Consider the following 24,611-nt stretch of genomic DNA (forward strand, 5'->3'; position numbering starts at 1 on the left):
TTGTCCATAAAGGGGTGTTGAGTTGATAAACAAAAATTTAGCATGCAGCATGATCTTGGCATGATGAAAACTTTCCCGGCCTTCAAAATTGGTTATAGTGTTAGCAAGATTGATGATGATCTTGGAAGGTGGAGAATGCTTTTGCTGTGAAATAATCACAAAAGGATCATGTATGGTCTACTTCAGAAGTTCTCACAATTGACAGTAGACCATCTACTTTCTACTTAACAAAACCATCAATGGAAAATATTGTAGTGCTGACCTGAAGTGGAAATGCCACTCTCTTTTCAGTCGTTCTTGCAGCTGTCCCCTGTTCTCTCGTGTGAAATACAGCTAACATACTAAGGAATTTTGCGCATCAAATTGATGAAATACAGTTGCTCAATTTGATACTTCGCTCACAACCTCAAAGAACCATAACATTATCTTTGTACAAATGTTTCTTTGCAGCAAAAGTTTGTATTTCCTTCACAGTTTCCTTTAATATTTTCAGTTTCTCTGTGAGGTACATGGTGCTTTATTCTCAAGTGTAGATTGATCATCAGTTCAGCACTATTTATCCAAAGCAATCCAACTGTAACCGGGGTTCTTCCTCAAGCCTCTAGTTCGTTGTGTGATCCTTAATTCTTCCTCATTATCTTTCATCCCAGCCAAAGAATACATATTGGAAAGAACTGCATATGCCGTAGCATTACCAGGGTCCAACTCAAATAACCGTTGAGCAGCAAGTTTTGCAATATTCAAATCAGAGTGCACCTTCCCAGCATTAAGTAAAGCTCCCCATATTGCCGCATTGGGATCAAATGGCATCGAATTGATTAAATCTAAGGCTTCTTTCAGCATCCCTGCACGACCAAGGAGATCGACCATGCAGGTGTAGTGGTCAGGTCCTGGCTCAATGCAATAACAAGAGTCCATCAATTTAAAGTAATGATACCCTTCTTCCACCAATCCTGCACAAGAACAAGCAGATAAGATTCCGAGGAATGTAACATGATTTGGCTTACAGCCGTTTGCTTCGGCCTCTTTAAAAACTCTTAATGCTTCTTTTGCCAAACCATGTTGAGCAAATCCTGTTATCATTGAATTAACAGCAATAATGGTTAGCTCACTGATATTTGAAAAAATTCGAAAGGCATCAATTAGACTTCCACATTTTGCATACATCGAAACCAATGAGCTTTGGATGGAACTGTCAAACTCTAATTCCATTTTCACAATGAATGCATGGACCTGCACACCCTGTTGCAAAATAGCCAAACCAGACAATGCGCTCAACACACTACTCAAAACAAGAGGATTAGGCCTAAGACCTTCTTGGAGCATACACTGAAACAATTGGAAAGCACGAACATATTCCCCATTGGCTGCAAAGCATGAAATCATAGCTGTCCAAGCAACATCATCTTTCTCAGGCATTGCCTCAAACAAACGGACAGATTCCCTAATCCAACCTCTTTTTGAGAAGCCCACAACCATGGAAGTCCAAGTAACAGCATCCTTCTCAGGCATTTCCTCAAAGAGAGCATTCGCCTCTTCAATATCATCATGCTGAACATATCCAGTGATAAGTGAATTCCAGGAGACAACATCTTTCTTTCGCATGTTATCAAATACTGTTCTGGCAGCCAGCATCCAACCAGCTCTAGAGTACATCGCAATGATTGAATTACATAGGAAGATATCAGAACCAAAACCCATTCGTACAGTCAATCCATGAATTTGAATCCCTTCTGAGTTTCTACCAAATTCAGCACAAGCATCAAGAACAATAGCAAGTGTAGTGGAATTAATCATTATTCCCTCTCTTCTCATCCTTGAAAACATCATAAGTCCATCTACCCACATTCCAACCTTAACATACCCATGAATCATCGCTGTCCAAGAAACTACATTCCTAACTGGCATCTCCTCAAACATCTCTCTTGCATCAAAAACCCTCCCATTCTTACAATACCCATCTACCATCGAGCTCCAAGAGATCACATCCTTCATCACCATCGCATTAAAAACTCGAGCAGCCTCCTCAACCTCACCATTCCTCAAATATCCATAAATCAAAGCATTAGAAGCAACCGGATCCCGCCACGACGGTGGCATCCTCTTGTACACGTCCTCAGCCTCTCTAAGCATCCTACTTTTAGCAAAACCCGTAATCATTGCACTATAAGAGATCACATTCTTCCTGGGCATCCTCATGAACAACTCAAAAGCCTCAGAAAGATTCAAATCATGAACATAAGCAGAAATCATGGCATTCCATGATGCAGTGTTTCTCGTAGGCATTTCATCAAACACCTCCCTGGCTTTCACCACTTGGCCATTTCCCGCATAAGCAGTGAGCATGGCGGTCCAAGAGACAACATCCCTGAAGGGCATTTGATCAAACACCATACGAGCTTCATCAAGGTTTCCATTCCTTCCAAAATTAGTGATTTCAGAGTTGAGTAACATGAGGTAGCGGCCAGTCTTGGTAAAACAAGAGACTGACGTCCTTGATTCGGGAATTGGGGATGGAGATTGGAGTGGCACGCCGGAGTAACCAAGGGATAATCGGAGTAAAGCCGGAAAACTAAGATGCTTGCCGGAAACTCTGGGAGAGAGTTTCTCTATGAGCATGGTTGATGAAGAGTTTCTCAGGGTTTGGCGCCTTTCTTTTTGAGAGGGAATGAACAAATGACCGTTGCCTTTTAAGAGACCGTTGGAAACTTTAAAAATAATCTTTGATTTATTAAATATTTAAAATTCCCCTTCATTCTTTAATTTATTTTTGATAAATTATAATTTTATTAATCCAAGTAATTTAAAAAGTTTTTCTATTAGATTCTTTGCCGGCTGGGTACAGGTTGCTAGCGCATTAACAACAGAGTCTTTGATAAAGATATTTAATAAATAAAAAAAAATCAATGGAATAATAAAGATGGTTGGTAAAAAATTATATTAGTGCCCCCACCATCATCAAAGGATACTATTTGATCATTCATATCCAACATCTCTCATTATTTAAGATGAGAAAACAAATGAAACAAAAAACAAAATTATTTGGTGAATAAATCCAGAATTCAAACTATTATGTTTTTCCTTTAAATTTTATATTGAATAGCATTGCTCAAGTGTATATATATATATATATATATTGATAGAGAGAACAAGTTGGCAAGTAGCGCAAATGAGACGAGGATGTTGGATCATGTCCAAAACAAAGGCACATTGTCTGCCATGTAAAATCGAGTTCAAGCTCAATTCAGATCACGACTTGGACTAGTTCGCATTATCTAAAACTCAAATTAATCCATCCACAAATTGGTCCCATCAAGCCAGCTAAGATCATCCAACTCGTGTCGCCCACTGCGCCAACACAACCCATGTGTCTTCCTCATGGCTCAACTAACAACTCCACCTACCTCATCACAGGCCCTACGATCACCATCCGACGGCTGGGATCACGCTCCTAACATCAAGCCAAAAGCAAAAAGGCACCGAGTTCTGTTGCTTTAGCACACCTGGCAATGTCTCATTCATCAATAGTAACTCACGTCGCTGTCCAGGACAACGTAGCTGATCCCGGCCAACTGGACGTGGAACGTGGCAATCATACAGCTCTTGAGGTCCAGCATGGCCTCTTCCCCCCAATTATCAATGTACACGCGGCACCATCGAAATAGCACCAGTATATTGACCTACGGTCAAACAACGGCGTAGTTATTTCCACGTGGCAATTCGGTCCCACAAATTTAACAAATGAAATCCATCCACGTGTCTCAGACAAGCCAATACGCAGCCTGTCGGCTGCCGACGCTGAGCTGTCATCCAAAAGCCTTTGAGTTGGCAACGTGTCGAGATCTGACTGGTCAACCCAATTTCCAGCCCTCTAGTGATCATTCGCACGCGATCCCATCATATATAAGCCCCCATTCCCGATCTCCTTCTCCAGAGAGAAAGAGACAGAGAGAGAGAGAGAGCGAGAGCGAGAGCGAGAGAAACGATGATGATGAGCAGCGGATCCGACTCCGGCTCCGGCTCCGGCTGCGGCGAGGGAGGAGACATAGGGTGGGAGAAAAGGCCGGGAGGGATGCTGGTCCAGACGGGGCGCTCGGATTACGTTTCGCCGTTGCCGCGGCTCATTCGCGTCCGGGTTTCCTACGGCGCCGCCCGTTACGACGTCTCCGTCGCCTCACAGGCCACCTTCGGTATGCTCCGATCTAGGGTTTCGTGTGTCCAATGTCTCTTCTCCAATTGGTTTCCATTTTTACCCTCTTCCGCACATTTCCCGCTTCGAATATATCTTATTTTTCGTACAAAATAAAGAAAAATCCAGAAATTTAATTTGTAAAGCTAGATTTTGAGTCTCGATATGGTTGTTCATCTCATCGAACGGATGGGATTGATCGGCGGCGCTGAAACCGTGAGCTGAGTTCGCGGTTTGGCGTGTACTTCTGGCGTGGTGGTGTATTTTTGCGCTTTTGATTGGTTGAAGCCCGTAAAGCTGGATTTTTGACTTTTGGTATGGACCCGGGGGTTATGGTTCTCAGTATGTTGACCATTCAAGGGTGATTTAGTAATTAGAGAGGTAGTGTCGGTGGTTCTGGTAACCATCGGTGAGTTTACCGTGTCTTGGATGTCAATTGCTCATCCAGTGTTTGTTGAAATGCCTCGCAGGGGAGCTGAAGAAGCTCTTGACGGCGGAGACTGGGTTGCAGACGGCGGAGCAGAGGCTGCTCTACAAAGGGAAGGAGAGAGGGAATAGTGAGTTCTTGGATATGTGTGGATTGAAGGACCGGTCGAAGCTGGTGCTGATGGAGGACCCAGCTAGTTTGGAGAAGAGATACATTGAGATGAGGAGGAATGCCAAGATGGAGAGCACCCGCCGTGCTATCTCTGCTGTGTCATTGGAAGTTGACAAACTCTCTGACCAGGTATAATCTCTTAGTGCATGTTGTTGTTTGAACTATTACTCAAAAAGGTTTCACCTTTGATGTGGTAATGTTTGTGTTTTCATTGCATACTGCATTGTGCATTGTTTGAATGTTAAATCAAATCATTTTTTTATTTTTTTACTCTCTAGTTTACATTATTCACTGCATTACATTGTTTGAAGTTAAATCAAACTGGTTTCACTTTTACTGTAAATGAGGAATCTGAGTGGTGGTTCTGCATTCTTGTGTATGATTTACTGTGAATGCACTACTGTGCATTCTTCTGCTGTATGGTAAATCAAACTGATTTAACCTTTTGATGCTATGATTGTTTTTACAGAGGTTAATTGTTAGATTGGGATAAACTCCACACTTCAGTGAATTAATATGGCTTTGTTGATGTTTCGTAGGTTACTACTATTGAGAAAAGTATTTCAAGCGGGAACAAAGTGCCAGAAGTTCAGATCACAACCTTGATAGAGTTGCTGATGAGACAAGCAGTGAAATTAGATAACATGACCACAGAGGGAGACACTGCTTCTCAGAAAAATATACAGGTATATATGATTTCCGTTTAATTATCCATATTCAGCTTAGATTCCGTATGTTTTGTCGTATGTTAAATTGAGATGAAAGTTATCAGCATTATTTCGCCTGGAACGATTCATAAATAGTCTGACGAGCATTTTATAATGCATCATGTGATTCTATACTTGTTTGTCGGTGGGCCTTCTTAAGATTTTCTGTTGCTGGTGTGGACCTTCTTATTTACTGGGTACAATGAATGGGAGGGACACAGCCTCACAAGTTGCCTGACATCTCTGTCAACATGCTAATAGAATTACTTATTTTTGTCTGGATGACTTAACATTAGTTTCTCTGTAATCCAACAGACAAAGACACATATTCTGCTTCGTTTGGCATCAGAGAACCAAATAGAAATATTCTTTCTACCAACTGAAGCCTAGGTAGTAACAGGTTTAGTTTGTTTACTTTATAAAGTGGAATGTTTGATTCACTGCTCTACAGAAAATTGATGGTATTTTATTACTTTACGTATCTATATTGCATGTTTAGATTGAATCATGAGTTCAGATGTCAATTGTTTTTTTGTTTTTTGGTTTTCCAGGCTAAGAGGGTGCAGAAGTGTGTTGAAACTCTAGATGTGCTCAAAATCACAAACTCAAGAGTAAAGCCAGTGGTTGTCACAACAAAGTGGGAAACTTTTGAACCCCAACCCACAACACAATGGGAATTTTTTGAATGAATCTTCTCTTCTTTTTATTTTTTTATATATATTTTTGTGCCATCCTTTGCCTCCTCCTTCCATTCATTCAGATGTATTTTTCAGCTGGTAGGTGATGAACAAGCGAAGTGTATTCAATCAGTGAATAGATCAGTACTACCACTAGTTGCCCTCTATTTTTATTTTTTTTCTTATCCTAAGTTTAGTGAAATAAAGAAAGATAGAAAACGTTTCTCAAGATACCAAAGCAGCCTCATCATCTGGGCAGTCTCCGGTAGAGATACAAACAATGGGGGACCATTGATAAGAATAAGATCCTATTGAACAAACAAACTAAATTAAATGGAATAAAATGCAAATATTGACATCAATATCTCAATCATGCGACACTATTTGGACAAATTTGGAGCTTCAGAACTTCGTCTTAGGCAACTGAAATTCCATTTTTTTAAACCAAAAATGGGATTTGATTCAGTAACCAAACATTTTGAGTGGAGTTCTAAATACTAGTCTCTAATAAATCCCTTCATCTTTAACAAACCATGCCACCGACTATTGAACCTCCCCACCAATCAGCGTTCACCAACCTTCTCCATCTTTAAAGATGTTAATTAATAATTTTATGTGGTCGAGAAACAAAGACACATAATAACTCAACAAATATACAGTACATTGACAGAGAAAATGGCTATGCAGCTATGCTTTTACACCCCCTCACAGTTAGACTTTTTCCACAGAACTGGCCTCCCAATGACACAAAAATGATACCACATTGATGGACCATGAAAATTGAAATCTTACAAATGGAAGAGAGAGGAACATACAGTGTCATCTATAATTGCAGCAGTGGGCCCTTCCCCTTTTCAGCTTATTCCACAAACACATCATTTGTCTGGGAGACTGGTAGTGTGCAGTGTAGTAGTTCTCCATACACCCATACTGACAAAATTTCCAATTGTGGGAGTACTGAACAGGTGTTGAAGAATTGAATTGTTCAACCCACATACCCATACTCACATCTTCCATCTTGAATATCTGCAGGAATGTTCAGAAACATGCATCAGATCTTATTCTAGACATTGGACATAATGAGACTAGCTGTTTGTTTGGTCTCGGAGTCAGCAACCTTACCCGAAGGTTTTGATTGGAGCGTTGAGATACAATAAATTTGGCTATGTTGCATGATATTATGTAGCTCGGTCCATTGGCATAAGGAGGGTATACTTCTTCCGGCCATTCCTGCATCCATCATAGACAGTAAAGTTTGATTGACAGTCAGAATAAAAAGTAGCTACTTGTAAATGTGTGCAAAACAAAGCAAGTCTAAGCAGGGCAGATATGATCATAATGAGAGGATGGAGCATTACTAAATAAAATAGGTGATGTCAAGTTTCGATTCAAAATTCGAGTGAAGTAGAATCATGCAGCAATTATATTGTGAATACCCATGATCAAAGTATAAAGTGGAGAAAACTGTAGTGGTAACATGAGATACAATAAATCAAGGATGAGCTATAAAGTAAACTCAAAACAGAGAAAGAAATAGAACACACTTCATTGCCGCTACTGGAAAAATAGAACTGAAATCTCTAATAGTTTACCTCAAATGTAACTGCCCATTTTCCCGATCTGAGAGGCCTGTGCAAGAGGTTAAGGTTACCCATATAAAGAGCTTCTCCAGGAGTGACACCCTTGATTTTGTTCAATACCACATTCAACCTAATAAACGCATCATCATCACATTTCATAATATATGAGGCAGTCAGATTGCGAACCTGCAGAGAAATCAGAACAGAAAAGACATCAAAGGTGGAAAAAAATACAGATCATAAGAAAATGATTGATCTAGAAAGAACATAATATGACTCACCCCATATTCGCAAATAGCAATTGTCTTCAAAACTACCAGATCGTAACGATCCATAAACGGCAAAATCACAATGTCTCCAAAATACTCTGCCTCTTTCTTTAAAACTGCATTGACCTCCTTCCTCGGATTCTGGAGATAAAACCTTTTAGAACAAATAGATGGACAGAAACTCTCATATGAATAACCAGTACTTCCTTCTACTAAAAAGAATTTGGCCACACAATTTTGCCATGTTTAAACTCTAAAGAGCATTAAACTATTAGAAAATGGCGTTCAAAGTCTACAACTCATCATCGCAAGGGAGGTTTTACTACTACAAAGCTAAGCGCCAACCTCAATGAACTTCTGATATTAGTCTAATTGGATGGATGAAGTGATAAACACACAGGGTTGGCACATAAATCTTTGATAGCAGAACTAGGACACAAGACCAAGTGCTAGATAGATTCCTTAATAAGCAACAGAATATAATTACTTCAGTGCAACACTTACCAGTGCAACAAAGAAACGTGCCACAACATTTGATGACTTGATATCAGCATACTGCATCCATGTTTTTCTAACAGCCATGCGTTCGGCAAAATGATTCGAAGCAGATAAAATCCCAATAAATAGCAGAATTGGAGATTTAGGCAGAGGAGGAGACTTCCATTTCTCCTTCATTTCCAAGACATCTTGAAGTGAGAAACTGGGATGTGACGTGGGAAGGGAAGTGGCATATGCTGAATGCACATCAACATTTCCCTTGATAACCAAACCAGTTACATCTTCAATTGAAAATCCCTGAAAACAACCAGTCTCAGCATTATATGCACTCCTAGCATCACATGTAGAAAAGATCATTGTGTTGCAACTTGATTTGACATTTAAACAAATAGAAATAGGAAAGTAGCTATCAATATTCTCTGTATAATTCCTATCATATGAAAATTAAATATAAGGATAAAAAACAGTCATTGGCAATGTTAGATACAAAAACATATTCAGGTAGAATAACACACCGGTCTGTATGCAAATGAAGTGACATGTCGACCACCAACAAACACATGATACCCTTCTACACCAGCTTGAAGTGTTAAGACAAACAATCTTCCCTCAACAAAAGGAAAGGGCCAGGTCATCGCAGGCTTCTTTGCACGACCAATGAACCTCCTCAACCATGAAGTCGTTTTGGATTCTTTCGAGTCTACAATGTCACTGCGTGCCCATTTCTCGCATTTGCTAAAACCATCGACTGTCCAAAAGAAGAATTCGAAAGTGCAGATTTTAGCCAAATTATGCTAGCCTGAAGATGGAAAACATAAAATAGAGTCATAACAATTCAATACTTACTAGGCAGTAGGCACAAACAATTAACTGCAGAAACATACATGACCTTTCTGTGTTTAGATGATTGGAAATCCAGATAACATTTGCAGCAGAGAGCATGTCATAGTGAAAGATCTATTACTAGCAGGGTCTTGGTGGAGAAAAGGGTTACCTTATTCAGCTAATTTCAAGTGCACGTGTCAAAACTCTACTCGGTCTTCTGACATTTCAAATTATTCCTAGAAATGTAAATTACCATTACCTCAACCATGTCTCATTAGTAGTCCCTTATTCCCCTGCTATCAGATCAAATTCTAATCTATTCATTAGACTAGGCTACCCACAACAGATTAGATCCTCCAATAGACTATGCGTACTTATAGCATCCAACAACTGAAAATAAATGAATTTGTCCTGCACAACACTGGCATTGTACAAAATCATTAATTCGGGGGTTGCGTGCAATTGAATGAAGTGGCAAGCTCTCACACACAGGTTCCTAGAATTTGACAATATTATTGAGAATAGTAATTCAATGATTAGAATTTCCAAATTCAATTCACCATACACAGTTCATCTCGAATGCTCTCACTTCGAGTTCTTGGGGCACGTGTAGCGGACAATTAAATGGCCATGTTTTTCACTAAATCAAAGGAATTAGCAATCAAAATACTCAGTAATGGAAGAAAAACTTCGGCTTTGACAACATGATACGCCTAGTATGGAGCACACACTCAAGAGCAAAGCAAAGTAAAATAACGCATAGAACAAATACCTGAATCGTCGTCTTTCTTGTGAGGCAACCCGTCACACCTCATCGCCGATCCCCACTGCATCCGATAACAAGTATTATGTTCGATGACAGGCACATGGCTCCAATCCCCCCTCAACCTTGGATTCAAATGCAAGATCTTGGGCGGTTCCTCACCATCCACGGCCTTCAGCCCCTGCAACTCCAAAACAAACTGCGACACCATTACCCTCCCATCCCCATTCTTCACCACTGCAAGCTCCGGCACGTACTCCTCATGGGCCTCGTGCGGCGTCCCAACCACCGTGATCGCTGACCCAGCCGCAAGCCCACAAGGCAAGAACATTAGCCACTCCCCATCAGCCATCTCCTCATCGCCCATGGAGACCGACGACGGGCACGACATCGGGTTCCCCTCAAGCACAACCGTCTGATTGACATCCTCATAGTTAGAAATCTCCTCCCAAGCCTTAAGACCAAGGTCCCACGCCTCATTGGCAACCTTCTCGAGCTCGGAGAGATTCGCCTTGCGCGAAGGAAAGGGATTAAAGATCTGGAACTCAGAGTCAGGGTTCAAATCAGAGTTGGATGAGTTTTCGAGGTTGATTCGTGAGGAGGAGATGCGGAGCGGGTCGGCGACAGGCTCAAGAGGGAGAGCCGGGAAGGCGGCGTCGGAGGCGGAGATCAGAGACGCCACCTCCAGGAACCGTGGGAGCTTGAAGGTGAGGAAAAGGAGGTATAGAGCGGCAATGGCGAGAACGGTGTGGGAGGGGCGTCGCCACCACCGAACGGTGAGGCTCTCGGCGCTGTGAGCCCGCTTCATCGCCGAGAAGTGATGGAAACCCTAGATTCACATCGAAAACCTAGAAATGCTGAGAAGGAACGCAATGTAGAACAACGAGATCGAGATCGAGATCGAGATCGAGAGAGAAAGAGAGACAGAGAGGGAAAACGGTAAACAGAAGGAAAATGAATTACTTTAATTTGTGTAATTTTTCCACAAAAGTCCAACAATTTTATCTAATTAAAATAAATAATCTTGTCCTTTTATGCACATTCACCCCTGTCTTTGGGGAAATAATAATTATTATTATTATTATTATTGAAATTTTAATTGAATTTATGATGAGCATTTTAATGAATAAATATATTTTCATTTTATAAATATAATAATAACAATAACAATCTAGCAGTTCAATTATTTTAGGATGTAATAAATGAAGATCACTTTCATGTTGCTTTATTTAACACCAAGAGACATGATACACTGAAAGTAGAATTTAAAAAAAAAAATAAAAAATTGACAACTAATGGTTAAATTTTTAATCTGAATGTATTAAATATGAATTTTTGCAAATACTTTAAATATAAATTTTGACTAAATATTTATATTTAGTAAAATTTTTATTTATTTTCTTCCCTCTATTCAAAGAAATAAATGAAAAGCAAAGTGCACAAGAACTCATCTTGAAGTGAATAGTACTCTTTCCGTTCTTTTTAATCTGTTATAAACCCATGTTTTTTTTTATCTGTTATTTTTAAACATCAAAAAGTATTTATTATTTTTTTTTCAAAACTACCCTAACATTCAATTTCAATTCTCTTCTTGAAATTTAATATGCGAGATAAATGTGAAGATATAAATTAAAGGTAATTTTAGAAAAAATAACTAATTTTTTGTTAAATTATGTGAAACAACCAACTTTCTTGGTATGTGAGATTCGGTTATTCACGACAGATAAAAAAAACGGATGGAGTAATAAACAGATGCATGATTTAAACTAACATGAGGAATCTAGTCATGTTCAATTAAGGGAACTAAAGATTTTTTTATAATACCTCCATGATCATCCAAGTTCTAAATAATTTAAATATATAATAATAAGGGAGTTTGGTAGAGAGAGAGAGAGAGAGAGAGAGAGAGAGAGAGAGGTTGTTAGAGGTATCATAAATATGAGCAATATTATAAGACTTAATACAAGTTGAGTAGTTGTTTGTTAGCATGTGCTAAAGCACAAACTTTATGTTGTGCACGTCCATAATATGAATTTAGTCTATAAAAAAAATGAAAAATTAGCATGTTGTGTGGCTTTAATCATCTTCATTAACAATATTTGAGTATTGAGTGTGAGTATTTATTTGTTTAACCATTTTGATTAATTTCAAATTCTTATTCAATATTTAATTTTAATCTTATTTTTTACTATTATTAATCCAAAATAAATACAAGCAATCAGATGGGCTTTGGCCTTTGGGCTGAGGCCACTATAACTACAAAAATTTTAATCTATGCTAATTAAGCTCAAACCAAAAATCAAAATTAAATAAACGAGTGCTTGAGTTGCATTCAAAAAACATATTATGTTTATATTAATTGATAAAAACAAATATAATATTATTGTGATGTTTTCGTCAATAAAAATCCAAAAAACTATGAACTTGAAATTAGTGACATATCAATGGACTAAGAAATACTTGAGAAAATGTCAAAAAGATCAAGAGCAGTCAAACTTTAGTATACGCTCAACTTTTATTGCATGCGTGATCTACTTGATTCATAACCATGATTACAACCTTCTTATCATCCAAAAAAGATGGTCCTTGATTCATTTTCATCACTAAATGGGGTCTACTTTGTATCAATTTATTCAATCCTCAATCCATTCTACACAATTTAAAAATTACCTTTAAAATAATGTTGATTATATTTATCACATCTCAAAGTTGTTTGTTTGTTTTTTTCTTTTCTTTTCTTTCCATACAAAATAGTTAATAGCAGTCTGATCAAAATAATTGAAGAAGAGAAGTAAGCAATCAAAGTTGATTTGAGGTTGTTAAAAAAATAAAAAAATAAAAAAATATTGACCAATTTTATTGGTAATCTTATAAATTAATGCTAACTAATAAAAGTGTTAATTTTACTATCATCATTTTTGTGGTATTTAAAATACATGCAATTAAAATAACCCCCAATGATCATGGTGCTTAAAAAAACAAAACTAGCCTTTTCTTTCTTTTACTTTATGTATTGAGAAAGAAACCCTGTAAATGAAATCAAAATCATATTGATTTAAGTCTTTATTTTTGTGGCAATCTTGTGATAAGCCAAGGCTTCAAATCATGCCATCCTTCTTATCAAGAAATAATTATTTTAAAAGCTTTTTTTCTAATGGAAGGTGTGATTTATTTTTTTTTTCATATAATCTAAATGTATCTTTTAATTTTTCACAAGGTTGATACTGGTCCACGTTTATCAAAATCGTCTTGAAATTATTATTATTATTATTATTATTATTATTTAATAAGTGGATAAATCACAACTCATTAAAAAAATACCAAAATTATATAAATAGATATAAAAAAATAATATAAGAGCAAACTAAAAAAATGAAACAACACGCAAAAAAAAAGACTATTCAAAACACATTAAAAAGAAACAAGAAAAACAGTAGCAAAATGACACAAGCTCCCAATTAATATACACATCACATCACCATCTTTAGAGTTGCCTTTGATTGGAAGCCATCTTTTTAGGATCATAAGTATCGGTTTGTACATGACTTTAAAACTTGAGATTTTTTTTTTCATAGCTGATATAATCATTCGGCTTCTATTGTTTCATATATGGAATTGCAGACACCAAAATAAAAAACATTTTTTTTTAAACTTTATCTTAATGCAAATGTTGTATAAAATAAATAAAAAAAATACAATACAAATAAAAACAAAAAGGAAAAAAAACACCTTAAAGGTCAAACAAAATAGCATCACTTATCAAAAATTATCAATCTGTTTTTAAAGGAAAAAATAAAACTTTTATTAAAAGAAAAAGGGAATTATGAAGGAAATGTCACACTTTCCTAAATAAGCCAAGAAAAGAAGAAACATAGCATGAAGGGTTGCTTTAATAGCATTAAAAGACTAATTAGGTCCTAATCCTTTAAACCCCCAACCATCATGATCACATGGTCTCATAAAGCCTCTAATCTACATCATTAGTGTTGGGGTCTACCTAATTGAAGTGATTTGACCTTGTCACTAAAGTCCTTGACCTAATCCTACTTACCTACTTATAAGCTAATTAGTACCATACTTATAGTACAATCACCAATTATTCCTAATTAATCTAATCTTACTTCAAATCAAAACTTAGATACATTTCCATTTAAGAGTGTTTGTAATGTCATGAACAGTGCTTGTGTCATTGAGGTTTGTTTGTTCCTCAATAGTTTCCTTTTGTTGTTTGTGCAAACACTGTTTATTGATTAGTGTTTTATGGTCTCTTGGTTGTATGTAATAGTGCCAAAGTTTTCAATTAGGGGCTTAATTAATTTTGAGTGGGATTTGATTGTTTGACATGAGTTCTTTTGTTTGACTCTAAAGTTATTGCATGAAGACATGACATTGATGGCCTTGGTTCTTGCTAAATACAAGGTCATTTAGCAACTTAGCATCAAAACAGTATCTTGTTCTTTATTTTCTAAATTTTGTTTTTTGTTTTTAATTTTTGAAGGTTTTATCAAATGATAAACATGGTAATGAGATTACCATGAATCTAACTATGTCAAATCAATGAAACTTCATACTTTGAATGCATAAGCATCATGGGGTTCCACCTCTTTTCATGATGGCAACATATTAAATATACTCAATAATTTATAATTAATTTTATTAAAATTTTATTTTATTTTTTCATATATTATAGGCTTTGGTGTTTTATTTTCTGTTACTCTAATTCTAATATTGAAAATCTAATTTTGTGATTTGTTCGTATTTAATTAAAAAATATTTTTTAAAATATAAATTATAAAATATATGGTTATGACTATATTATATGCATAAACTTTGATGATTTTTTTTTTTACAAAGACAACAAGTGTCGTATCATAAAAAAGTGTCAAAAGACAGATAATACGATAGTGGACTAGTTACAGTGATTTAATAACTCTTTAAAAATTTATTAAATCGGTCAAATATTTTAGGAAGTGATTAAAATTTTATCATACGCATGCTTCACTTCATATTTCATGAAGTTCGATGATTTAAACTAATAAATTCATTTGATTAAATAAAACAATTAGGGATAAAAACAAATAAATATAAAAAAGTAGACCATGTGCATCTCACATGCAAGAGAAGAACTAGAATAGTCCTCTTTTAATAAGCAAGTGTATAGGCCCACTTTGTTTAGGGTGGTGAGCTGTGTTCCTCTGGCCATGTACCCCATTTCAAGTTTCAAAACTATACATATGCATATATATATATAACTTGAAATTTAATTAAAGAGATATATAGTGAGAGAAAGAAATAAAAGAGACTAATGAAAGACATGCATTGGTACTTGACAAACAATGCCTTGGTACCACCCATTTATAATCTTTATTTTTATTTTTATTTTTATTTTTATTTATTTTCTTGTTGATGTCCTCAAGTTTCTTTCTCAAAGTCCCCACAAACTCATCTCCGATGCACACACACACTCACCTCATCATCCTTACCTTACTTTGCCAAAATGTCCTACAAAAACAAGTGCTTTTGCAAACCCTAGGACACCCCTTTTCCTTTGTCTTCAATTTGGACACACTGCTCTCACAAGGGTCTATTGATGCTATATCTCACCAAAGTTCATCAATCCTTTTTCATAAGTTTTCATTTTAGGATTAGACACTGTCCTGCACCAATGTCTTTGAGGGACCATCCCTTAGTGTCTCTTTCAAGCTCAGGTCCTATCAATCAACTCTCATGCATGCTATATAAATATAAATAAATACATTAATAAATCAATGTATATTAATTTGATTTTCCCTCCCAAACATATATATATATATATATATATATATATATATATAAAAATAATAACATGATTAACATCTACCATAAAAAAGAAACATTGACTTTTTGGGGACTCGAGACTGTGATGTGAACTACCCAATAAAATTCATGACTAACATAAAAGTCGGCAAGTTCTACCCTGCCAATAGAATTTAGTATCATTTCAGAAATATATGTATTACTTAATTTTTTTTAGATGTTTTATTTTTTTATTTTTTTAATGTTATTTTTCATTTTTAGTGGATAATTGTTTTCTGTCTTTTACTTTTACTTTGTGTTACTAAATCACTTTGTAATCCCCGTATTTTTCTATCATTTAAAAAACAATAACACGGAAACATGGTATTACCTATACATATTTAGTTTTAATTCAAGGATATGTTCTCCTCTTTAGTTGACAATATTTGTTCCTACGAGGAAACTACTTGCTTGTTTGCTAACATAATATGAGTTTAAGTTGTAGGCCCTCTTGGTTTTCAATTATGAGATTAGAAATCCTTGGTTTCTTAGAAACAACAACAACAACAAGTCCTTGCTCCTCTTGGGACTAAACCTTATCTTCATTTAAAAAAAAAAGAAACTCATAAATCCTAATTATCTTTACACACACACATATATATACTTATACATGTTATTTATAATATTATTTTGATCTTACGTATGTTTATGCATGAACTCATGTAGAAATCTTTTTAACACGTGGGTATTTTTTCTTTTTTCAATGAATTATTATATATATATATATATATTCCTAAATCCTAATCAGAAGCAACTACAACGTTGTCCTTCATTCCACAAGCTTGCATGTTTGCAGAGAACGTGCAACACGAGCTAATTAAAATAGTTAGATTTTTTATTTTTTATTTTTAATTTTTATAGAGAGAGAAAAGGTGGCGAGATTATGAGTGGTCGCCGTCCATGGCCGGTGAGAGTTTTCCGGCGAAGGACATCTCTCTGACCAGCGTTTTTCATGTGATTACATGTTCGATGTTTTGATGATTCTTTTGTGACCGTTGGATTTTATCCCATGTTTCTAGAGAAAAGATCATATTATTCAGTGATGGAGATAGTCTGAAAATGAAACAACTTTGTGAAATTCATAAGAAACCTGTTTTGATTTTGATTTTTTTAAATTTTTTTGTGAATATATATATATATAATTCAATAAAAATTATAAAATTCATGTATAAAAGATGCTTCTTTCTTTTTCTGGATTTCGGCGTTCACATCTCGGATGATAATAATGAATGATTGTTTGTAATTAGTTGGGGAGTCAAAAATAAAAAAATAAAAAGGAAAAAGTTGTTGATTATTCTTATGCAGTTATTAAACCAAGATGTAAAAAAAAAAAAATCATTTAAAATTTTAAATCAGATCCAATTATAAAAGGTGGTCAATAAATTACAGGAGAAAGATCACTTTAATTATTCCTTAATTTGTATAAAAAAAAACCAACTTTTTAATTGATTAATTAATCACCCATTAAATTTTGGGTTTTATCAAATCCGACAAAACAGGGGCATTTCTATTCAAAGAAAACAGTATAGCTACATGATAACATTAGGGTTAGGGTTAGGTTTAGGGTTTAGGGTTTAGAGTATAAAATTTTTATTTTAAAACAAATCTAATAAAAAAAAGGGTAACAGTAAACAATAAGAAAAAAAAGGGAACACTTTAGTAATTCCTTAATTTGCATTAAAAAAAACTAACTTTTTATAGATTGATTAAATCGCCCACTAAAATATCTGGTTTTATCGAATCCGACAAAACAAGGGTATTTTCGTCCGGGAAAATAGTACGGCACCTGAGCCAGAGGTAGTTTTGTGAATACGGATGAGTATCAGGGGTATATTTGTAATTTTAGTGGCGCCACGCTCCTTCTTACCGTCTATAAAATAAAGAGGAGAAAAGAACCCTACAAAAAAATCGAAATTAAGAACTCGAAAGTTAAAAAAAAGCGAACTAAAAGAAAACCTAAACCTCTCTTTCTCTTTCTAGAAGTTTTTCTCTCTCTCTAGAGTGCGATCCACCACTCGAGAAATTTCTCTCAATCGCTTCCTCGGAATCGTTGAGTGCTCGTCAGTGTCCATGGTTTTGGAGTTGTTCCTGCTGTTGGAGCTGAGGATCTGAAGCATTTCTAGGGGTTAAGTTCAGTTTGGTGCTTGGGCTTAGGGTTCTGGAGTTGGTTTCCGTTGAGCTGAGATCTGGAGTGTTCTTGCTGTTTGCGTTGTGGATTTCGTGCGAAGTTTGTGGTTTTGAGGTTGTTTTTGGGAGGAGTTTGAAGTTTTGAGCTCTTGTGAAGCTTCTTTAAGTGGTGAGTGTTTTCGTTTTGACATTTTTTTTCTCAGTATTTTTTTTTTAGCTGGAGTGGTTTTTGAGCTTGATATTGAAGTTTTGGGTGTTGAAAGGTGAGATTTTGATGCCGGTGAGGCTGAAAATGAGTTTTTTTAACAGTGAAATTACTTTTGGGTGAATCTCAGGTGGTGTTCCTATTGAGGTTTTGCTGCAAAATGGAGATTTCGAGCCCTAAATTTAGGCCTTCATGTCGGTGTTAGCGTGGTCTTTTGGCAAACCTCAAGTTGGAGACAATTAGACGAGGCATAAATTTGACATTTTGATGGGTTGGTCTTTCGGTGGATAAGATTTGGCGAAGTTATGTTAGCATTCCTGGGGAGAGAAGGGAAAGGACGGTTCTTCGTCACATGAAGTGTCTGCTTTCCGAGTTTCCACTTTGCTAGTTGAAGAAAAAGGTTTTCTGGTTATCTTGTAGTTGGAGAAACATTTCCTTTCTTCTAGTTCGCGCCGATGAGGCTTTCATCATCGAGCCCTTCCCATCAAGGCCAGGAAGGTGAGTGTTTTTATGATGTTCTTTTTTGTTCTTTTGTATATTTCTTGCTAAATAATAATCCGGAAAAGTTGAGTTTGATCACTTAGTATGTACCTTTTTTATGCTTTAATTCCCAATCTTCAATCTTTTGAGATTCAAGAATAGTGCAAGTTTGTCAGATTAAGTTTTCTAAGATTCATGAGTGGTGGTAGAAGATTGTTAGGTGCTGATTGGTTTGTCAGGAGGGTTTTTTTTTTTTTCCTTCCTCCCTTGTAGTCCTGGAGACATAAATAAGCATATTTCTTTTCTGCTACCATCTAGGGTATCATCTTTCCATATTAATGATTATGGTTGATGTTTGCATGGTATTGTGTTAGATTAAGCGGCTGATGCTACATAGAATTGGAGTCTTTGAGCTATAGTTTCTTTTCTTCCTTGTTTGCTTGTGCTTCTTTCCTTTTCTTGTAATTGTAACATGTGCTCTGTGTCGCAGGCGAGCAGAAGTCTTTGAATTCAGAGCTATGGCACGCATGTGCTGGACCACTTGTGTCATTGCCTGCTGTTGGCAGTCGGGTGGTATATTTCCCACAGGGCCATAGTGAACAGGTCAGTCAGTGCATAGAGTGTTTTGTTTCTCTGTTCAGACCTCAGTTGAAGATAAATTAAGCATTTGACTAGTGCTAAGAAATTTACCTTATTTTGTTCCAGGTGTGAATGATTTGACTTTCTCTTTTAGGGGAAAATAATTATAACTGTTGTTTCAATAGGATGCGTGCCTTGGGTTTTGAAATATATATAAACTTTTGTTGTGTTCATTGGATTTGTATGTGAGCCTTCGTTTTCACTAACGGGCACCGGTTGTGTTAGTTATTGTTTTCACTAAGTTCATAGTGTGCTCATGAGCAGCAGAAACTTTATATTGGCTTTCTCTGGTCTTTTACTGACGGTTAGCAATGCTTCTCACATGAACTGCTGTAGGTAGCTGCATCAACCAACAAAGAAATAGATTCTCATATCCCTAATTACCCAAGCCTGCCTCCTCAGCTGATCTGTCAGCTCCATAATGTAACTATGCATGTAAGTTACTCTTCTTGTTGTTTCAGCTCTTTAGCTCCTATGTTTTCTGGGATCAAATGAAAATTGTTGGTTCATATGTCCAAATTTATGATTCAGGCAGATGTTGAGACAGATGAAGTTTATGCTCAGATGACATTGCAACCACTTAGCCCGGTAATTGATAAGCTCATCTAGTTTTGACCTTTTTTTTGGCTTTTGCCAGAATTCTCACGCATGAATTATTTTCCGACATCCAAATCTACAGCAAGAGCAGAAGGATCCCTTTCTACCAGCCGAGTTGGGTACTCCCAGCAAGCAGCCTACCAATTACTTTTGCAAGACGCTTACTGCTAGTGATACCAGTACACATGGTGGATTCTCTGTTCCCCGTCGAGCTGCAGAGAAAGTCTTCCCTCCATTGGTAGGTTTTCCATCATTCAGTTATACAATAATCATGTTCATCAGATTAGGTCAGTAGTTTTTCTTGTAGGCTCTCCAACAGAAAGATTTTCTTGACCAATTACTTTCTGCTGCAGGATTTTTCTCAGCAACCTCCTGCACAAGAGTTAATTGCAAGGGACCTCCATGGTAATGATTGGAAATTTCGCCACATATTTCGTGGTACGTGATAGCGTCAATTAATACCAGATGCTGGGCATCTAGTTCTTTGAAAGTTTGATAAAATAAAAGCTTATTTTTTGGCTACCATGTTCAATTATCTTTGCAAATATGTTGTATCTATTGAGTATTGATCTGTGTATTTCTGGATTCTTGCTCACATGTGTGATTGATCTAGACTTTGCTAGCCTTTGCTGTTGTTCTTGGAAATAAAACTATTTGGTACTCTTTTATGTTTAACACCTATATTTTCTGATGCAGGTCAGCCAAAGAGACATCTCCTTACAACTGGATGGAGTGTGTTTGTCAGTGCAAAGAGACTTGTTGCAGGGGACTCCGTCCTTTTTATCTGGTACAACTATCAATCTATATTTTCTGATCTGCATTCAACATTTTTTTATTTCATATCTGAGAGATCATTGGTACTGGCGCTTATGTCAGGAATGAAAATAATCAATTGCTTTTGGGTATCCGACGAGCTAACCGGCCGCAGACAGTTATGCCTTCATCGGTACTATCCAGTGATAGTATGCACATAGGTCTCTTAGCTGCAGCAGCTCATGCAGCTGCTACGAATAGCCGATTTACCATATTTTATAATCCAAGGTAGTAAAATTGCCTTCTTGCAGCTTTACTACATTTATCTTCAAGTATAATAGAAGCCTTAGACTATAACTTGTGTCCTTGGCTTTCAGGGCAAGCCCATCTGAATTCGTCATACCATTGGCTAAATATGCAAAAGCGGTTTACCACACCCGTGTATCTGTAGGTATGCGCTTCCGGATGCTTTTTGAGACAGAAGAGTCTAGTGTTCGAAGGTAGGTCTACATTTGCTTATGTTCCTCTTTTTTTTTTTTTTGGTCATAAAGATTTACTGACTGGCATACCTGTGGCTAATTACCTAGCAGTGGATGTGCAGTATGTAGTGCTCATATGTGATACAACTTGTCTATGTAGTAATGTTCTGGCTGTATGATAGAGTAATCGACTGCTTTCGTGACTTTTCTCCAGATACATGGGCACGATTACTGGGATAAGTGATCTTGATCCTGTCCGCTGGCCAAATTCACATTGGCGTTCAGTTAAAGTACTTTCAGCAAAACACTATTCTGATGTTCAAAGACTTCTGTTGGAAGTGATCAATTAAAAGCATTCGGGTATATGATCGAGCATTTGTCTGTGCAGGTTGGTTGGGATGAGTCAACTGCAGGTGAGAGGCAACCACGGGTGTCCCTATGGGAGATTGAGCCTCTGACCACATTCCCAATGTATCCATCTCCTTTTCCTCTTAGACTTAAGCGGCCCTGGCCATCCGGTCTGCCATCTCTGCATGGTACAGTAGTTTGGATAAATTATAAGTTTTGTTTCATACCTTGCATGTGTGACTTTTTCGCATTTGACTTTGAAATTTATGCAGGTATGAGAGATGAAGATATTGCCATGAATCCTTCTCTTATGTGGCTTCGAGATGGTGGAGACCGTGGGTTTCAATCTTTGAATTTTCAGGGAATTGGAGCATCTCCTTGGATGCAACCGCGGTTAGACACTTCGTTTCTTGGGTTGCAACCTGACATGTACCAAGCAATGGCTGCAGCTGCACTACAAGATATGAGGACTATTGACCCATCAAAGCAGGCAAATCCTGCAATTCTGCAATTTCAGCAACCGCAAAACATGACCTCCAGCTCTGTACTTCCTAGTCAGGTTTTACAACAAATTCAGCCTCAGTCGCAACAGACTCTACTACAAATCATACAAGGAAGTCAGGTTCAGAACCAGGCTCAGCCTCAATTCCTTCAACATCAGTTGCAGCATTGCAACTCATTCACCAATCAGCAGCACCAGCCAACATCCCCACTGCCTCAAAAGCAGCATCAGCAAGTGCAACATCAGCATCAGCAAATACAGCAGCAGCAACATGCACAGCAGCAACAGCAGCATACACAGCAACAGAAGCATGTGGGTGATGCTCAGCAAAATCCCAATGTATTATCCAGCATCTCGCAGCTTATTGCTGCTTCACAACCTCAGCCACCCACCTTACAAGCAATTTCCCCATTCACCCAGCACCAAAATTTTCCAGATTCCAATTGCAACCCTGTGCCAGCAAGTGGTGTCTCTCCTCTGCACAGTATTTTCCAGTCCTTATCTTCAGAAGAAAGTTCAAACCTACTCAATTTGCCACGAACTAACCCACTGGTTGCTTCTGGCATCTGGCCATCCAAGAGGGTTGCTGTTGAGTCCACAATCCCTTCTGGAGCTCAGCTGGAGCAATTGGGGAATCTGCAGTCAAATGTTCCACAGAACTCTGTCGCACTGCCATCATTTCCAGGGAGAGAATGCTCGGTAGAACAAGAAGGTAGCATAGATCCCCAAAGCCATCTATTGTTTGGTGTCAATATAGACTCTTCCCTCCTAATGCAGAATGGAATGCCAGGCCTCAGGAGTGTGGGCAATGAGAGCGAGTCCTCGGTCATGCCATATGCTGCTGCTAACTTCTTGAGCCCCACCGACAGTGATTTCCCATTGAATCAGACACTGACAGGTTCCAATTGCTTCGATGAATCAACACTTCTGCAGAATTCAGACAACAATGGTGGCCAAGTAAATCCACAAAATGGTACCTTTGTCAAGGTCAGTCTTTTTCTTCTGCTACTTTTAAAAGCTTATTTTGGCTCACCTGTGTGAATTGCATTCCTTGAAATGTGATAAATTAGCAATTCTTCATATCTGCTAGGGTAGATTAATTGTTTGGTATAGATTTTAAAGAGACAAGTTGTGAAGGATAACAGCATAAAGACACGGGTAGTAAAAGAAAAGTTGATATCATATTAGCTATCATTTTTCTTTTTCTTTTTTTTTCTGATTCTCTTCTAAACTCCTATCCTACTGCAGCATGTTTTGAGATTGGATTGTCTATTGCTGCCTCTTTATTGATGAGGTGATATCTGACAATGAAGCTAATGAAATTATGAGTTATTTAAAATTCCAACTGTTGTCCTATTTCATAAGTGGTAGTTCTTCTAGGTCTTGATTTGCATCTGCATAGGATGAGTTCCAGCAATTAGCTTTAATAAACATGGTGGATAAATGATTGCTTTCATCTTATAGGCTGCCAAGACTCGGATTACTTAAATATTGATGAAGCTGTAGTAGTAAGGATAAACTAGTATACAATAGGTATGCCTGTCAAGTTACCAGAAGGCAAGAGAAGGTTTCTGAACATGACTATATTAAGGAGATTGAACTTATGTTCCATTTCTGATTATGATGAAGTTGCCTGTGCATGATTTATTTTCTCCTCCAGGTCTATAAGTCAGGGTCCTTTGGAAGGTCTTTGGATATCACCAGATTCAGTAGCTATGCCGAGCTGCGTAGCGAGCTTGCACGATTGTTTGGCCTTGAAGGCCAGTTGGAGGACCCTCTGAGATCAGGCTGGCAGCTTGTATTTGTCGACCGGGAGAACGATGTTCTTCTCCTGGGCGATGACCCCTGGCAGTAAGTACACCACTTAAAATTAAGCATTTACATCTCAAAACTGAAGAAAATTTTAAATATTCTATTGAGATGTCTGCATCAGTTTTTACATTTTAGATGCTTATTTACTGAAACTTCTATGTCTCGTTCAATTAGAACTGTAAACTAGCATTGAATGTATACTCATCTATCTTTTCAATCATGCTTTTTTTAGGGAGTTTGTGAACAATGTATGGTGCATAAAAATACTTTCACCTCAAGAAGTGCAGCAGATGGGCAAACAAGGTGTTGATCTCCTAAACTCTGTTCCACTTAAAAGGCTCTCAAGCAATAGCTGTGACGACTACCGCCAGGATTCTAGGAGTTTGAACACTGGTATCACCTCCGTGGGGACTCTTGACTACTGAAGAAGTTCCAAGATATCTGAAGCAGTGACCAAAACCACAACCACATACCCCTTCTGTAACACCTCATTCCTATTTCAAGTTTTGCTGCATTCCAACCTCTAGAAGTGAACAGCACAGTGCCTGTGCACCAGTTAAGTCTTTTAAGTCATGTATGTTGTTTAATTACTATCGTATTTATACACTACACTTGACCTCTCTGTCTTTATATATATATATATATATATATACGCTGCCTTGTATCATTAGAAAACCAATTCTGTTGTTATTCTAGTTTCATTATAACAAGGTGCATGTTTACAATTA

General features: G+C 37.1%; 4 protein-coding genes across 4 annotated transcripts; 2 read left to right on the forward strand and 2 right to left on the reverse strand.

The window, feature by feature from the left end:
* Positions 1–83: 83 nt before the first annotated feature.
* LOC120250631 (pentatricopeptide repeat-containing protein At1g53600, mitochondrial) lies at positions 84–2,666 on the reverse strand. Its single transcript, XM_039259456.1, has one exon. The coding sequence runs from the start codon at positions 2,617–2,619 to the stop codon at positions 553–555; it is 2,067 nt and encodes a 688-aa protein (XP_039115390.1). The 5' UTR covers positions 2,620–2,666; the 3' UTR covers positions 84–552.
* Positions 2,667–3,924: 1,258 nt separating this feature from the next.
* LOC120249442 (BAG family molecular chaperone regulator 1-like) lies at positions 3,925–6,335 on the forward strand. Its single transcript, XM_039257949.1, has 4 exons — positions 3,925–4,190; positions 4,660–4,916; positions 5,327–5,473; positions 6,046–6,335. The coding sequence occupies exons 1-4, from the start codon at positions 3,986–3,988 to the stop codon at positions 6,181–6,183; spliced, it is 747 nt and encodes a 248-aa protein (XP_039113883.1). The 5' UTR covers positions 3,925–3,985; the 3' UTR covers positions 6,184–6,335.
* Positions 6,336–6,344: 9 nt separating this feature from the next.
* On the reverse strand, positions 6,345–11,082 carry LOC120249441 (hydroxyproline O-galactosyltransferase GALT2-like). The gene is made up of 7 exons (XM_039257948.1): positions 10,116–11,082; positions 9,034–9,266; positions 8,525–8,815; positions 8,033–8,161; positions 7,764–7,937; positions 7,294–7,401; positions 6,345–7,197 (listed from the first exon to the last, which is right to left on the reverse strand). Exons 1-7 carry the CDS (start codon positions 10,912–10,914, stop codon positions 6,991–6,993), a joined length of 1,941 nt encoding a protein of 646 aa, XP_039113882.1. The 5' UTR covers positions 10,915–11,082; the 3' UTR covers positions 6,345–6,990.
* A 6,775-nt stretch (positions 11,083–17,857) lies between these two features.
* Positions 17,858–24,611, forward strand: LOC120283399 (auxin response factor 6-like). The gene is made up of 15 exons (XM_039290077.1): positions 17,858–18,237; positions 18,404–18,771; positions 19,244–19,356; positions 19,729–19,827; positions 19,924–19,980; positions 20,072–20,227; positions 20,343–20,427; positions 20,686–20,776; positions 20,866–21,030; positions 21,120–21,242; positions 21,436–21,511; positions 21,610–21,757; positions 21,842–23,058; positions 23,732–23,922; positions 24,116–24,611. The coding sequence occupies exons 2-15, from the start codon at positions 18,729–18,731 to the stop codon at positions 24,306–24,308; spliced, it is 2,757 nt and encodes a 918-aa protein (XP_039146011.1). The 5' UTR covers positions 17,858–18,237; positions 18,404–18,728; the 3' UTR covers positions 24,309–24,611.

This window comes from Dioscorea cayenensis, chromosome 19 (assembly GCF_009730915.1).
Source record: "Dioscorea cayenensis subsp. rotundata cultivar TDr96_F1 chromosome 19, TDr96_F1_v2_PseudoChromosome.rev07_lg8_w22 25.fasta, whole genome shotgun sequence".
NCBI classification, from domain to species: Eukaryota; Viridiplantae; Streptophyta; class Magnoliopsida; order Dioscoreales; family Dioscoreaceae; genus Dioscorea; species Dioscorea cayenensis.

Bases quoted from the DNA above. Each gene is read 5' to 3' on its own strand.
- LOC120250631 (XM_039259456.1), bottom strand. From the start codon at position 2,619: ATGCTCATAGAGAAACTCTCTCCCAGAGTTTCCGGCAAGCATCTTAGT.
- LOC120249442 (XM_039257949.1), top strand. From the start codon at position 3,986: ATGATGATGAGCAGCGGATCCGACTCCGGCTCCGGCTCCGGCTGCGGC. The intron at 4,917-5,326 runs GTATAATCTCTT...GATGTTTCGTAG, and splicing joins TTGACAAACTCTCTGACCAG to GTTACTACTATTGAGAAAAG. The intron at 5,474-6,045 runs GTATATATGATT...TTGGTTTTCCAG, and splicing joins CTTCTCAGAAAAATATACAG to GCTAAGAGGGTGCAGAAGTG.
- LOC120249441 (XM_039257948.1), bottom strand. From the start codon at position 10,914: ATGAAGCGGGCTCACAGCGCCGAGAGCCTCACCGTTCGGTGGTGGCGA. The intron at 9,267-10,115 runs GTATTTGTTCTA...TCTTTTGGACAG, and splicing joins CAAGAAAGACGACGATTCAG to TCGATGGTTTTAGCAAATGC. The intron at 8,162-8,524 runs GTAAGTGTTGCA...TTTTATCTCCAG, and splicing joins CACGTTTCTTTGTTGCACTG to AATCCGAGGAAGGAGGTCAA.
- LOC120283399 (XM_039290077.1), top strand. From the start codon at position 18,729: ATGAGGCTTTCATCATCGAGCCCTTCCCATCAAGGCCAGGAAG. The intron at 21,031-21,119 runs GTAGTAAAATTG...CTTGGCTTTCAG, and splicing joins ACCATATTTTATAATCCAAG to GGCAAGCCCATCTGAATTCG. The intron at 21,512-21,609 runs GTACTTTCAGCA...TTGTCTGTGCAG, and splicing joins CACATTGGCGTTCAGTTAAA to GTTGGTTGGGATGAGTCAAC.